Source organism: Vigna angularis, chromosome 9, assembly GCF_016808095.1.
Source record: "Vigna angularis cultivar LongXiaoDou No.4 chromosome 9, ASM1680809v1, whole genome shotgun sequence".
Classification (NCBI taxonomy): Eukaryota; Viridiplantae; Streptophyta; class Magnoliopsida; order Fabales; family Fabaceae; genus Vigna; species Vigna angularis.
Genome location: NC_068978.1, coordinates 7,962,608 through 7,977,401, shown reverse-complemented (window position 1 = coordinate 7,977,401; position 14,794 = coordinate 7,962,608). Strand labels below are relative to the sequence as shown.

The 14,794-nt window shown below is 34.9% G+C and overlaps 1 protein-coding gene across 3 annotated transcripts; it reads left to right on the top strand.

Annotated features, from left to right (window-relative positions):
- Positions 1–1,371: 1,371 nt before the first annotated feature.
- LOC108321593 (uncharacterized) lies at positions 1,372–14,402 on the top strand. 3 transcript variants are annotated; one of them, XM_017553393.2, is made up of 13 exons: positions 1,372–1,528; positions 1,921–2,091; positions 2,172–2,287; positions 3,619–3,648; positions 3,761–3,897; positions 9,593–9,772; positions 10,603–10,666; positions 10,795–10,902; positions 11,178–11,331; positions 12,326–12,415; positions 12,682–12,737; positions 13,219–13,276; positions 13,887–14,402. In XM_017553393.2, exons 2-13 carry the CDS (start codon positions 2,010–2,012, stop codon positions 14,150–14,152), a joined length of 1,341 nt encoding a protein of 446 aa, XP_017408882.1. In that variant the 5' UTR covers positions 1,372–1,528; positions 1,921–2,009; the 3' UTR covers positions 14,153–14,402. The 3 variants fall into 3 exon arrangements, 2 of the variants coding, with proteins under 2 accessions (XP_017408882.1, XP_017408884.1); XM_017553395.2 differs by lacking the exon at positions 13,887–14,402 and having other exon boundaries at positions 13,219–13,281; XR_008245227.1 differs by lacking the exons at positions 1,372–1,528; positions 1,921–2,091; positions 2,172–2,287; ... (7 more) ...; positions 13,219–13,276; positions 13,887–14,402 and adding an exon at positions 5,385–9,399 and having other exon boundaries at positions 9,593–9,721.
- The last annotated feature ends 392 nt before the right edge of the window (positions 14,403–14,794 follow it).

Genomic DNA, 14,794 nt, shown 5'->3' with positions numbered 1-14,794 from the left:
ACAGAGGAAAAACATAAAGAAAGGTACACTAGGCACATGCAACTTGCCCTAAGTCCCAAACAACGGAGAACAGTGAAGAGCTACTTACCCGCTGAAGAATGAAAATCTATTCGGATGGTTGCGAAAGTCACTGCACCGCGGTCACTTAAGCACCACCTAATCCAACATGCAATGGCTGAATGGGAGGGAATGGTAGAGAGAAGGCAAAGCAAGGTTAGGGAAAATAAGAATTCTAGAGAGAGAAGGGAAAGTTGGTTAATGAACTCAGATTTTGAAAAGATTCCTTCTAAGGTCATGATGTCATTAGTTTTACGGGCCTGATTGCCTCAACCTAAGGTCCAATAACCCTACATTTTCAGGCCCTTACAAATATAACTAACAAATAAATAAAAATATATGATTTAAAAAATGTAAATACTTAATTAACAATTTTTTATAATTTACAAAATCTATAATTTGAATTATTTTTTTTAACAATTGTATTCCTTTAATGTTTTAAATTATTTATCATATGGGTAAAAAATATTAAAGTATAAAAAATTAAGACTTAAAAACTAAAACTTTAAATGAAAAATTTAGAAACTAAAATTACGAATTTCATGGAATATTTGAATTTATAATCTATAACTATATACACAGAAAGAATATATATAGGGGAGATACACATGTTTGGATTCTTATTTTTTTTTAATAATTGTATTCCTTTAATGTTTTAAATCATTTATCATATGGGTAAAAAATATTCAAGTATAAAAGAATTAAGACTTAAAAACGAAAACTTTAACGAAAAAATTTAGAAACTAAAATCACGAATTTTATGAAACATTTGAATTTATAATCTATAACTATATATAAAAAAACGATACATATTTGGTGTTTTGTTTTTAATTTTACCTTCTTAATTTATTTTTTAAATTTAAATGATTATTTATAATAAAAAATATTTTCAAGTTTTATCAATAACTACATTTTTTTAATTGAAATAATTACTTATTTATTTATTATTTTATCATAAATATTTTTTCAAATTTAAATAATTACTCATAATAAAAAAAAGTTATTTACATAATATTACTTACATTACATTTATTTCAATATATTTAAAATTTATTTTATCTATAATTATATATACATTTTATTTTTTCAATTTTATATTTTAATTAATACTTTTAAAACATAAATAATTTATAAATATTTAAAAAGTACATATACGCATACTTGTGTATATGTTAGTATATATAATATAAATTCATCATTCTTTTAAGATAAAAAAATTAGTTGAATGAAATTTAAAAAATAAAATAAAATTGTAAAAGATAAATGGGCCAATTATATATAAACAAAACAATAAAAGATTAATGGTGTTTATTCATATAACAGTTTTTGTCCTCGAGCCTGGTATGTGTCGTGCTGTGTCATCTCCCTCCTTCTACCCTAAATAAACCCTGCGCCCACTTTCTATTCTCTTTCTTCTATTTCTCTCTATTTCTCCTTCTCAATCTTGCGGTTGCTTTCAACCTTCTTAAACGTAAGTATATATATGATTTTTTATGTTTTCTTCGTTATTACTTGGGCACTTCTCTCTGTTATTGCAACGTAAGTATAACTGTTTTTTGTATAATGAAATATTTATCCTTTTTTCTTATCATTTGTCATGTATGGTTTGTCTAACTGTTCTTTAGCTAAACTGCGTGTTTCTATTACATCTACTGTATTTATTCATTAAGGTTAATTGAACATTGGTTTTGTTTTTGATGTTTAGTTTATGAAATAGAGGGTTTGCTAGGTTTCGGAAGATACTTTTGAGTGTGTTTTTGTTGGGAGAGTTCGTACTTTCCAAAGCATGAACCCAAGACTTTGTATCGTTCATGTTGAATGGATATTCACGTAATTGTAATTGATACTCAATCTGTCTTTCAGTAGGATCTTCAGGCATTGTTTTTATCTAACTAAGCTTAAGCTGCCTTCAACGTTGCCCTTTTCGTCTCTACATTACTTGACTGTGAAAGATGCCTCGGACAACCACTCTGGAGTGTTCCGGTTGCCCTCCTCTACGCGCTTTGACATTTGACTCAATTGGTCTCATCAAAGGTGTTGCCTTTTTCAAATGCCCTTTTCTAATTGTGCCACTTTCTTTTTCTTATCTTTTTTGGTTTGGCTTGTGTTTTTAGTTTTGGAGGTCCCTGATAAGCAACGGGGAGTTCCCCAGGTGGTAGAGAGATGGGGCGACCCTGAATCATCCAAATGTGTGATGGCTGTTTCAATGATTGATCGCAACTCTCAACCTGTATGCATTGAGAAAATGTTTTCTTTTTCTTTTTTCTGTTCTGAGCATGTTTATTGTTTGAGTACTTATTTGTGTTTATGTCGTGTCTTCTAATCTAGATGAAAAATTGGGAAATTTAAACTAAGATTCATGCACTCGTTGACTGTTGAATTTAGTGGGAGTTGGGGTGCAATAGAGAGAGAGGGAGATAGGGTGAAATAGAGAAAGTGAGTGAGATAGGAGTAAATCACCTTATTGATAATGTGTTATGTAGTACATGTGTTTTGCAGAACAACATTCTCTCTCTAATTGAGGATTATTTCTTAGAAAAGTTTTAATGGGTGTGACTTCATAATCCTGAAATACTAATTCCTGTGATGACTAATTGTTTTGTAACAGGTGTTTCATGAACTCATTTAACATGCAATGCATGAATTTCACGTTAGCTAATACAATATCATTCAAACCGTATTCATTATGTTGGTGATTCCACATTGACTAGAGATATGACCAAATTATCATATATAAGGGGATGCTAAAGCTACCTTACAAACCAGTTTTGAGAGGTTGAGTTTAACTTAAAAATCCATTTTCTAGAAGGGTATTAGAGTCTAACCTAGCAAAGATTATTGGTCCCATCATGTCACCAACTATTGGACCACTATTGGACTACCCACAAATATCTATTTTTGCACTTTGAGATGATCAATTATCAGCATGAGGGAGTGTGTTGGAGATCCCTTGTCAATTAGAGAACTGACCAAATTATGGTATGTAAGAGAATGCAAATTTCACCTTAGAAGCAGGTTTGGTGAGATTGAGTTAGGCTTAAAGTTTACCTATGGTATTATATTGGGTTTTGATTAGATTGACCATTTCATGACATTCAATTCTACTAAAACTAAGTGTAAAGTAAAATCATTTAGAACAAGGTCTTTTTTAGTTGTTTCTTGTAACATTTTAGACATTCCTTAGTCCGGTAAATCTATCTATTTTCCACCTGATCCACCCTTCTCTAGGAGTCTACTATACTTCTTCCAATCACCAAATAAGTTTAGGTTAGTTGTCATCTTCTCCTTAATAGGTGCTGCTTGAACTTCCATTTACATTCATTCCTAATTTTGTTTTTGGAGTGTCAACTGCCAATTCACCTGCTTCAGGCATTCTCATTTTTATAACATTTATCTTTGCTTTTTTTTTTTGCACTCAACTGCCCCACATTCACTACCCAATTACCATGTAAAAGTATTGTGGTCTTCTATCTGTTTGGGAGGAGATTACCTTTTAAATTAAAGAAATGAAACCGAAAAATACAAATCTCATTTTTCACCCTATCATTTCTTGTATTGCAGTTGTTAGCTGTAGCAAGGAAAAACAATGAGGTAAGTTGTTTCAAGGTCTATACTTCTATTGTTTGTTCTGGAAAAAAGTTTTTTTATTTTAAATGTTAGTTATTAAACATTTAGTGCTTAGCTCTTTATATTCATTCTACAGATTGAAGTTTTGAGCCCTGTGAATGGAGACATTCAGACCACAATTTCGGATGCGAGTGGTCTAGATGTTAGCTCCGAAGAGAATAACATTGTTGGTTTGCATTTATTTGAAAAACAAAACACAGAATTAGATTCCAGGTATATAAATACTTGCTGTTTGAAAGTTTGTTTGAATTTGTCTTTTATTCTTGTCCGTAATGTACATATCAACTTCTTTGCTCAATTTTGTTGAAGTCTTGATGGACAATGGCAAAAGTGCTATTCCTGTATGAAGAATTGAATTGTTTTTGCAGTATCAGATGTGATTGGGTATATATAACAGGGCATATGTTAGACTTCTGTAATTTTTTAGATTTCTGTGGATTTAGATTTCACATATAATCCAATAGCTGTTAGAATATTAGGGATATTAATCTTTTTATTATGAGTTTTGGAATAGTACTAATGCTCAAGGCTTACAAGGAGAGAAAGGAGAGGGGAGGGGGAGGAGACTAGTGTGAAGGCCAATCATATAAATGAACTTTGAAAAGTTCTTGTATTTTTGTTTTGCACCTTGACAAATGCTTTATGAATCCTTTATAGCAGGAGGGAGGATTGACATGATGTTTATTCATTCATTAATATAGTTTCTGTACTTTTGGATGATTGCATGACTAGATTATCAGAAAAAATACTTGTAGTTTAAGCATTTTTAGCTTTCTTATTTCCAAATGGAAATGTTTACTCTAGGAAAATTAAGGATAGAACCTAGGAATCAACTGGCCTGCCCCTGTTAGTCAGACCTTGTTAGTTAAGGGTGTTAAAATGTATTATGTTTATGTTGTTGTTTGATGTTGTTTGTGTGTGTACCCAACTTGAGAAGTGGGTTATATTGTGTAATTGTGTTCTGTCATGGTATTCTATATATATATATGTATAGAATACCATAACCTTGTAACTTACACTTTTCATATATGAATAAAATGTCTTAGTGTTTTAACATGGTATCAGAGCCAGACCCAGTGTGCCACTGCTGTCGCCGCCAGTTTCCGCCGCCGCCGATGCTATCACCGTCGCCGCCGCCGCCGTCCGCCGCCGTCCGCCGCCGCCGTTTGTCAGGCAAAGTTGAGGGTTAGGTTCGCCTAGTGAAGCGCGACCCAACCCTGGTGGCCGCTTCCTCAGAAACCTCCACACGCTCCTCCACGCGCAGCTTCTCTCCGATCTACGCCGGCCACCGTCCGGCCACCGTCACGGTTTTGACCGGTGACCAGCGGATCTGGACCGTCTTCTCGAGCGACGACCAACATCGTCGGAGTCAAGAGCAGACTCCTCTTCACGCGCCGCCACGCGCCACCTATCTCCAGCAAGTTCCCGGCGCGTGGTCCTCACGCGCCGCCTGTTTCCGGCGACTCTCCGGCGCGTGTTCCTCACGCGCAGCCTTCTCTGTACTGGGTCGACACTGTGCCATTGCAGACAGTTTTTCGTAGCTTCCTCAGCGTGTTTTGGCCCCTTGCTTCGCTGGTTTGGTAGTTGTTGTTTGCACCTAGGGTTTTCTCTCTTAAATTTCACATTGGAGAGCTTCATTTCTTAGTATGGTTGAAGAGGGATTCTGATTTCCCATAGTCATAAGAGAACCATTTCATTCAATACAATACCATTTTCACAAATCTAGAATGACATCGTCTACTAAAACTAATTTCTCCTTATCTGCCACTTCAAGGAACAGAGCTAATGGAGGATGCCATAGTAGTCGAAGTGGGTATGTGCAATGTTCAAATGAAGAGTATCAAGAATTTTTGAGATACAAGTTTGAGAAATCCACTGGCCATTGTCAGTTTCCTTTAGTGCCAAGTATGTCAAGTGCACGTATCTCACAATCTGCGGAATGTCAAGATTCATGGATTCTTGATTCAGGTGCCTCAAATCATTTGTCTGGTAACACTCGTTTGTTTTCCTCCATTACCTCTCAAAAAGTTCCTCAGTTAGTTACTATTGCCAATGGATCCAAATTGACATCTCAAGGAATCGGCAAAGTGTCTTTATCTCCCTCACTGAACTTAAATTCTGTTTTGTATATTCCTCATTGTCCTTATAACTTAATGTCCGTGAGTCAATTGACACGTTCATTAAATTGTTCTATAACATTTACTGCTACTTCCTTTGTCATACAGGAACATGGTACGGGTCGTCGAATTGGAGAAGGATATGAGTCAGGAGGATTGTATTTCCTAAAACCTACCTCTCTTGTTTCTTGCATTTCAACTTCATCTCCTAAAATTTTACATGATCGTTTGGGTCACCCAAATTTGTCTAAGCTGAAGTTGATGGTTCCAAGTCTTAAACACATTCCTGTCTTAGATTGTGAGTCTTGTCAGTTAGGAAAACATGTTAGATCTTCTTATCCAAAGAAATCTGAGACACGATGTAAGTCTATTTTTTCTACCATTCACTCTGATATTTGGGGACCGAGTCGGGTTACTTCCTTTGGTTTTAACTATTTTGTAACCTTCATTGATGAATTTTCTCGATGTACGTGGGTTTATCTTATGAAAGAGAGATCTGAACTTTTAGCCATTTTTATGTCCTTTGTTAATGAAATTCAAAATCAATTTGGAAAGACAATTAAAATTCTCAGAAGTGATAATGCTAAGGAATATTTTTCTGCTGCATTTTCTTCATTTTTATCTTCCAAAGGAATTTTACATCAGTCAACATGTCCTCACACTCCACAACAAAATGGCATAGCTGAGAGAAAGAATAGACATCTTATTGAAACAGCACGTTCTCTGATGTTAAATACTAATGTTCCTGTTCATCATTGGGGGGATGCAATCCTCACTGCCTGTTTTCAAATCAATAGGATGCCGTCTTCCTCTCTTGAGAATAAAGTTCCTTATTCTGTTATTTTTCCAAATGACGCCCTATATCATATTCCCCCACGTGTATTTGGGTGTACATGTTTTGTCCATAATGTTTCTCCTGGTCTTGATAAACTTTCTCCCAAGTCTATTAAATGTGTCTTTTTGGGATATTCTCGCATTCAGAAAGGATATAGATGTTATTCTCCCTCCACAAGAAGGTATTATATGTCTTCTGATGTCACCTTTTTTGAGGATACACCCTTCTTCTTGTCTTCCAAGGAGTATCCTTCATCTGTTGAAGAGATGCTTCCTATACCATTATGTGATCCCTTGGTCATTCCCGCTTCTCCATCTTCAGCTCAAACTCAGAATGCACAAGATATTGTTGAACCACCTTCCTCCGTGCCTGAAGATCCTCGAGACTCAGCTCCTTCTCCATCAGATTCTCAGACCATGGATCCTTCATCCTCTTCGTCCTCTCTTGACTCAAATCAAGCTTGGCCTATTGCTCTTCGAAAAGGTATTCGATCTACTCGAAATCCTTATCCTGTTTATAATTTTTTAAGTTACCATCGTCTGTCTCCTACATATTTCTCCTTTGTTTCCTCCCTTTCTAACATCAAAGTTCCTAATAATGTTCGTGAGGCACTTGATCACCCTGGATGGCGACAAGCCATGATTGATGAAATGCAGGCACTTGACAAAAGTGGCACTTGGGACCTTGTACCTCTTCCTCCTGATAAGAAACCCGTGGGATGCAGATGGGTATATGCTATTAAAGTTGGTCCTACTGGTGCCATTGATCGTCTTAAAGCTCGTCTAGTCGCAAAGGGATATACTCAGGTTTATGGTCTCGACTATTGTGATACTTTTTCTCCGGTGGCCAAAATCAGTAGTGTTCGTCTATTTCTTGCCATGGCTGCCATTAGACAATGGCCACTTCACCAGTTGGATATTAAAAATGCCTTTCTTCATGGTGATCTGGAAGAGGAGATATACATGGAGCAACCTCCTGGATTTAGTTGTGTTGCTCAGGGGGAGTCTAAGTTAGTTTGTAAATTACGTCGTTCACTCTACGGTTTGAAACAATCACCTCGAGCTTGGTTTGGTAAATTTAGCCATGTTGTGCAACAATTCGGATTAAAACGATGTGAAGCAGATCATTCAGTGTTTTATGGGCATTCTACTCCTGATAAATGTGTTTATCTAATGGTTTATGTTGATGATATTGTAATCACAGGAAATGATGTTGCAAGAATTGCTCAATTAAAGGATCATTTGTTCAACCACTTTCAAACTAAAGACTTAGGTCGGTTGAAATATTTCCTTGGTATTGAAGTGGCACAATCAAAAGAAGGAGTCATCATTTCACAAAGAAAATATGCCCTGGATATTTTGGAGGAAACAGGTCTGACAGATTGCAAGCCCATTGATAGTCCTATGGACTCAAATAAAAAGTTAATGAAAGACCATGGTGAACCTTTCTCAGATCCAGAAAGATACAGAAGGTTGGTTGGAAAACTGATATATCTCACCATAACAAGACCTGATCTTTCTTATCCAGTGGGAGTTGTGAGCCAATTTATGCAAAATCCTCATATTGATCATTGGAATGCCGTGGTCCGCATCCTTAGATATGTAAAAGGGAATCCAGGTCATGGACTATTGTATGAGAACAAGGGAAGTACTGAGTTAGAAGGATATTGTGATGCAGATTGGGCTGGTTGTCCGAATGATCGAAGATCTACTACAGGATATTGTGTACTCCTTGGAGGGAACCTTGTATCATGGAAAAGCAAGAAACAAAGTGTTGTTGCTCGATCTAGTGCAGAAGCTGAATACCGATCTATGGCCATAGCTACATGTGAACTTATATGGATCAAACAACTCCTTCAAGAATTAAAATTCTGTGAAAACAAGCCTATGAAGTTGTATTGTGATAACCAAGCAGCTCTTCACATTGCCTCCAATCCAGTGTTCCATGAGAGAACAAAACATATAGAAATTGATTGTCATTTCATCAGAGAGAAGTTATTGTCCAAGGATCTCATTACAGAATTTGTCAATTCTAATGAACAATTTGCAGATATTTTTACTAAGTCTTTAAGAGGGCCTAGGATTCAGTTTATATGTTCCAAGCTTGGTGCATATGATTTATATGCTCCAGCTTGAGGGGGAGTGTTAAAATGTATTATGTTTATGTTGTTGTTTGATGTTGTTTGTGTGTGTACCCAACTTGAGAAGTGGGTTATATTGTGTAATTGTGTTCTGTCATGGTATTCTATATATATATATATATATAGAATACCATAACCTTGTAACTTACACTTTTCATATATGAATAAAATGTCTTAGTGTTTTAACAAAGGGTATAGCCTTTGGTGGTACAACTGTTGAGTTAATTGGTTAGGTTGCTATAAACAGAACAAGAGAATGTGATAGGAACTTAGTATCTTATATTTGAAGAAAATAAGAAATTGTCCTATGTATACTACGGTTAACCTGCATAACTTTGAAGGTCTGCTTCTCCAGCTCCTAAAGGCTTCAAGGTTCTCTCAAATGGCTGAGATTTCCCCTCTTAGGCAACATGACTTGTTTCTTTAATGGAAAATTGCCTAACTATTTATCTAACAAAGTAATGGGGATCTACCTTAACACTGAAGGCATTGGTTAGTTGATCAATTTGTTTTGGGTTTGGATTTCAGGCATTACAATTCCTTGGGAAACTTAATTCTTACCCTGGATACTTGACAGAGTTGGAGGAGGGGATCCAATTCAGATTTTGTCACTTTCTTAACCTGTATCTATTTTTATTTCCATAAGTATAAGTAAATCTTTAGTTTCAATGTACATGCACTTGTTCTTTCATGTTTAAAATGCATTAGTTTCTTGCATTATGCCCTTATGTATGTGTTATCATGTCCATGGGCTATCAGCAACTTGATTTTGTGTTTATGTACTTCCTAAATCATTTGGATGTGGTGATTGTTTAGGTATTGTACTCTACTTACATGCACAACCAAAGGAAATGCTAGCATAAGGTCCATTGAACTTGCTGATTCTTCTACAGAATCTTCCTGTACTGACTCTCCAAAAACATGGAATGTATGCTCTGGTGGTAACATCTTGTGTTGCAAGGTGGACAGACACGAGAACTTTGCTTTATTTGGAGGGTGAGTTTATTTTTCGTAAGTGTGGCAAATAAACTTAAAAGTTCGGTTGAATACAAATGAGTATTAAACAGTTTGAATTCGACTTTTGATAATGAAACCTTTTTGTGAAATATAAAAGTGATGAACAAAATACAAGACAAGTCACTAGGCATGGTAACAAATGGGAACTAAAAAGATGAAAGGGTATTTAAATAACAAATTGTTCTTTTTTGAAGATCAGTCAAAGGTATTCCCCTGAAATAAATGTTTTCAAAGAAATTTCTTTTTCAAAAAAAAATCCTCTTCTACACTGGCACAGACCCAGAATAAATCTGCAGCTTATGGGCAAACCTACTTCATGTAATAAATTCTGAGCAAATTCTTCATAATAGATGATGTTTGACTCAATCAAATAGTAAAATCAAATAATCATTGCCTTTTGATTTTGTTGTTATCCCTCCTACTTACTTTTGCTTAATGCAATCTATGGATGGGCCTTGCATAAACTTGGGTCTGAAAGATATGACCTCTTCACCTTTCCTTGTTTGGGATGCTAATTTCAAGTGGCATTAAGGACGGCGAGCATCCAGTTACCTAAATTTGTATGGAATTGAATTTTTACGAGTTTGAGGAAGCCAACGAATCTTCAATAGCACCTTTTATTGTGGAAGGCTCAAAGTGAAAACCTTAAAGAAATACTCAACCTTACTGCAGAAGCATTAATTATATAACATGAAAATGCGTACCTGTTAACATAATCCTTGAGAATCTAAACAAATTGTCGCCAAAACAGAAGTGTTATCTCCTCATATTTTGAGCTGAAAAATAATGAATAAGTACTTTGTCTGTAGGAAAGGTGTCGAACTTAACATTTGGGATATTAACAACCTCACTAAGATCTGGAACTCCAAACCTGTGAGTCATTACTTCAGCCCTTCTTTTCATCTTTGTTATTAATTATTAGCTTACCTTTCTCCAGTTTATCTTATACTGGTGCGCAGTATTTTCAGTGCTTAATTTACAATTTTTTTTAACTTATGCAGCCACCTAAGGATAACCTTGGTATATTTACACCTACTTGGTTCACATCTGCCGCATTTCTTATGAAAGATGACCATCGAAAATTTGTTGCTGGCACCAACAGCCATCAGGTAATAATCTAATTAGTGGATTTGTCTCAAATTCTAAAATAAATGAAGAAATTTTATTTTCCATGTATAATGATCTAATAATGCATGGAGTAATCTTCTTTGATATCCTTGAAAAAATTGTGCTAGATACTATATTTAACTGCAACTTTTCCTTTTTCATAACCTTTTTCAATTCAGAAAGGGATAAATTCTTAGTTTCTGTTGTTTTTTCCTCCAACAGACTCAGTATAAGTTTTCTCATCATTCTTTATTTGCAACGTTGGTCTTTTGAATAGGTCCGCCTTTATGACATATCTGCTCAGAGGAGGCCTGTTCTCTCTTTTGATTTTCGTGAGACACCAATCAAAGCATTGGCCGAGGATATAGATGGCCATTCAGTCTATGTAGGGAATGGATCTGGTGATATGGCTTCTTTTGACATACGCACAGGTATCCCAAAATGGAAAACTTGTCATATATTTTGGGCACTATTTACTTGATCAACGTCTTGTTTATTCTTTATATAAAATACTTTTTTCTTTTGGACAATGTTGTACATTAGTTATGTGTTGCCAACAATGATTGGACCTTATTTCTTAAGAAATGCACCAAGCACTTCAAATAGCGGAGTTATACACTTTTATAGCAATTGATATGAACATGAAATTTGTGATTTCCAAATATCGGGCAGTTAATTCATTGCTTTAACATTTCCTATTTTAGTCCGTAAAACAAAGGGCAACATTGCTTCATGCTTGTATTTACCTTTATTGAGGACAAAATTCAGTGAAATTTTAGTTTAGGTTAAGCATAAGATAATGAGGTATCTATATCATGACCAGTGCTTATATTTTTGGGATTCGGTTTAGGCTTGTGAAGTGTCATTTTTATGCCTCGTGCAACCTCTATGCTGGTGATTGTTTCTTCTTTAATTAGGTTTCTGTTACATGTTCCAAGAGAAGTGGTCCCCCAAAATGTGATTGCTTCATATGGCCTAGTGGGTAATCTATTCACATTGCAACTACTATATAGACTCCTGGTCGTCAAATGGTGCGACTGCATTAACTTAGCTTCAGTTTGGTACAAACTTTGTTTTATTTTGCTTCTGTTGTCTTGGATAGCACCTATTGTAGAGAAGTGGCAGAAACTTGCCTTGGTAATTTGGGCATTTGTGTAAAATCCTGTATAATAAGCCTTGTCAAGGAGATTAGATTTGATGGAGGCTAGCCTAATTGCTAGAGGCTATAGGAGACTGTGAAAATCTACAGGTTAAATAATTAGTAAGGATTTAGAGGTCAATATTTTATCTACAGACATGTTTTATTGCATGGAACTGACCTTAATTACTTAGCGTAGGAATGATTGTTATTGCTGTTGTCTTTTTTGTTGACTCTTTTTTAATGAGTGTTATTTTAATTGTTTTTAACAAATAATTATATTGCAGGAAAAATGCTGGGAGGTTTTTCTGGAAAATGCTCTGGAAGCATCAAATCCATAGTCAGACACCCTGAGCTACCTATTATAGCTTCGTGTGGTGAGCGCTCCTCTGTATTTTTCCTTAATATTGCATTTTCTTTTAATTATGGTGAAGCTTCTCTGTTGCAAGATTTGGATCCCTAAAATTTGTTTACTTGTTTCTAAAGTTGTTTTAGTTTCGGGGAACAAATTTATATCTTAAATACCTTTTAATAGCTGCTGGATCACCTTTTCTCTGGATGAAAAATGATTCATTGTTTCTTGGTCTGACAAAAATATATTAAGTTTCGGTTATCAATTCAGTTTCATGATCTTTCATTTCAGGACTGGACTGCTATTTACGCCTTTGGGATACAAAGACAAGACAGCTTCTTTCTGCTGTAGGTTTTATACTCTATTTCTTTGTCCATGGCACCATGCTATATAGTTCTTGTTATTTGGATGTGTAGGTCTGGAAACTAAAATAGATTTATTGATGTGTCCATTTGAATTTCTAAACTATTTATTGGAATATAACATGATCTTGTTATGAAGTCTATAAACTAAAGGCCATTAACCTGTTTTAAGATTAAACATATATTTTCTAATAAGAGGACTGTTTTATATTTCTTTTCACCTATTCATTTCTTTTAAGGGTTGTGAGGACTAGGGAAAAAGATGTCATATTGTGAAGAAACCCAGTTTTTTTGTGGCTGACATGGAAACCTGTCTGCGCTTTAAACTAAGATCCTCAATGGTTGTTAGAATTGTTTGTACTTATTTTCTGATTATAGTTGTAGGTATCTGTAAGTCTGTTGTTTTTTAAAGTAATTCTTTATTCATGTAGTCACAGTCATTTATATAATTTCTTACCGGTTGCAGGTTTTCCTGAAGCAACATGTTATGCACGTTCTTTTTGACTCCAAATTTGATATTAAAGGTTAGTATGTCTCTTCTTTTTCAATATAGTGGTAGAAGATCTTCATTGAAAGGAACTTAGAAGAAAGTCATTGGAGTTGAGTGTCACTGGTTCTTTGTTCCTGGAGCAGTCCACTCACTAGTGTCACACCTTAGCATTAGTTTGATAAACAGCAAAAGAATTGGATCTGAAATAAACAATTGTTAGGGGGATACAGATATTAGTATTCTCGGGAGATAGTAAAATTATCAACTTGATATGAGAGTCCTGTATAATTTAGTCATAGGGAAGGAAATGGATTTGTTGTTGAATATTAGAGACAGTGACACTGTCTAAAAACTCCCTTACTGTAGCATATGAAATATGCTTAAAATGGTAATGCTTCTTAAATTTCGAATTAGTAAATATACAGTGTTTTATATTGACTGTTGGATGTCATTCCTTCCCAAAAATGTCACCAAAAGTGTTGTAATTTTCTTTAATGCCTGATGTATCTGGATTAGTTTTCCTTGTCCTGAGTTGTGAACCTTGCCGTTTCTTAACGTTTATATATATTTTACCATGACCACTTCAGTGATTGTGGTCCCTTACTTCTAGTTGATCTAATTTTTTGTAACAAATACATCCTCAGGAGTGGATTCTTCGCTTCCTAGCAAGGGAAAAACTCAGACAGAAATACTTAGTGAGGAAGTTGAGGAGTTGCCTTTGAAAAGAAAAAAATCTTCCAGAAACAAAGAGCACACTGAAGATGGTAGTGAAAGAAAGAAAAAATCTAAACATAGTAAAGAGCGCAAGAAATCCGAAGGAAGGGATGGAGGTGAGAAGATTGGGTCAAGAGATGAGCGAAGGAAGTCAAAATTGAAGAAAAAAGATAGTCGCTCAATTCCAGAGTTGTGATTTGGATGGACTAAGTTTAATGTTATACAAAGGTTTCAGTATTCTTTTCTTTTGTTTGAGCTTTTTGTTACTTGTTCCATGTAGTTTATTCTTTAATCCTGTCAAAATTTTGTATTTAAAAGTTTCTGCTCAATGAATACAAGTCTTGCCTACAAATTGATGCTTCAAGTGTATCAGTATCTCCATTTCAAGACTCTGATCAGGTTTTCAAATATATTTTACCTTGGCATGGACCATGAAATTGGTGTTTACTTTCTTTGTGCACTTTTAGTTAATGAGATGTATATAAATTAAGTACTATCGAAATTCCCAATTTACTTAAAAATTTGACACTTATACGTTATTTTGGTTATTTATTCATTTTACACCTAATTACTAGTCGAACAATCAAAATACTCTTACTACTTTTTTAGATATACGAAAATGCCACTAAAAAAAACTTTTACTACCTTTTCTTATTGTGAAAAATGCTACTACTGAAATCCCTAATCTACCCCTACTAAAAAATGCGACATCTAACATTCTTTTTAGCTATTTAATTATTTTGCACCCAACTATTACTTAACTTATCAAAATACCATTATTACTTTTCTAGATATATGTAAATATCACTAAAAAAACCCAACTACCTTTTTTATTCAC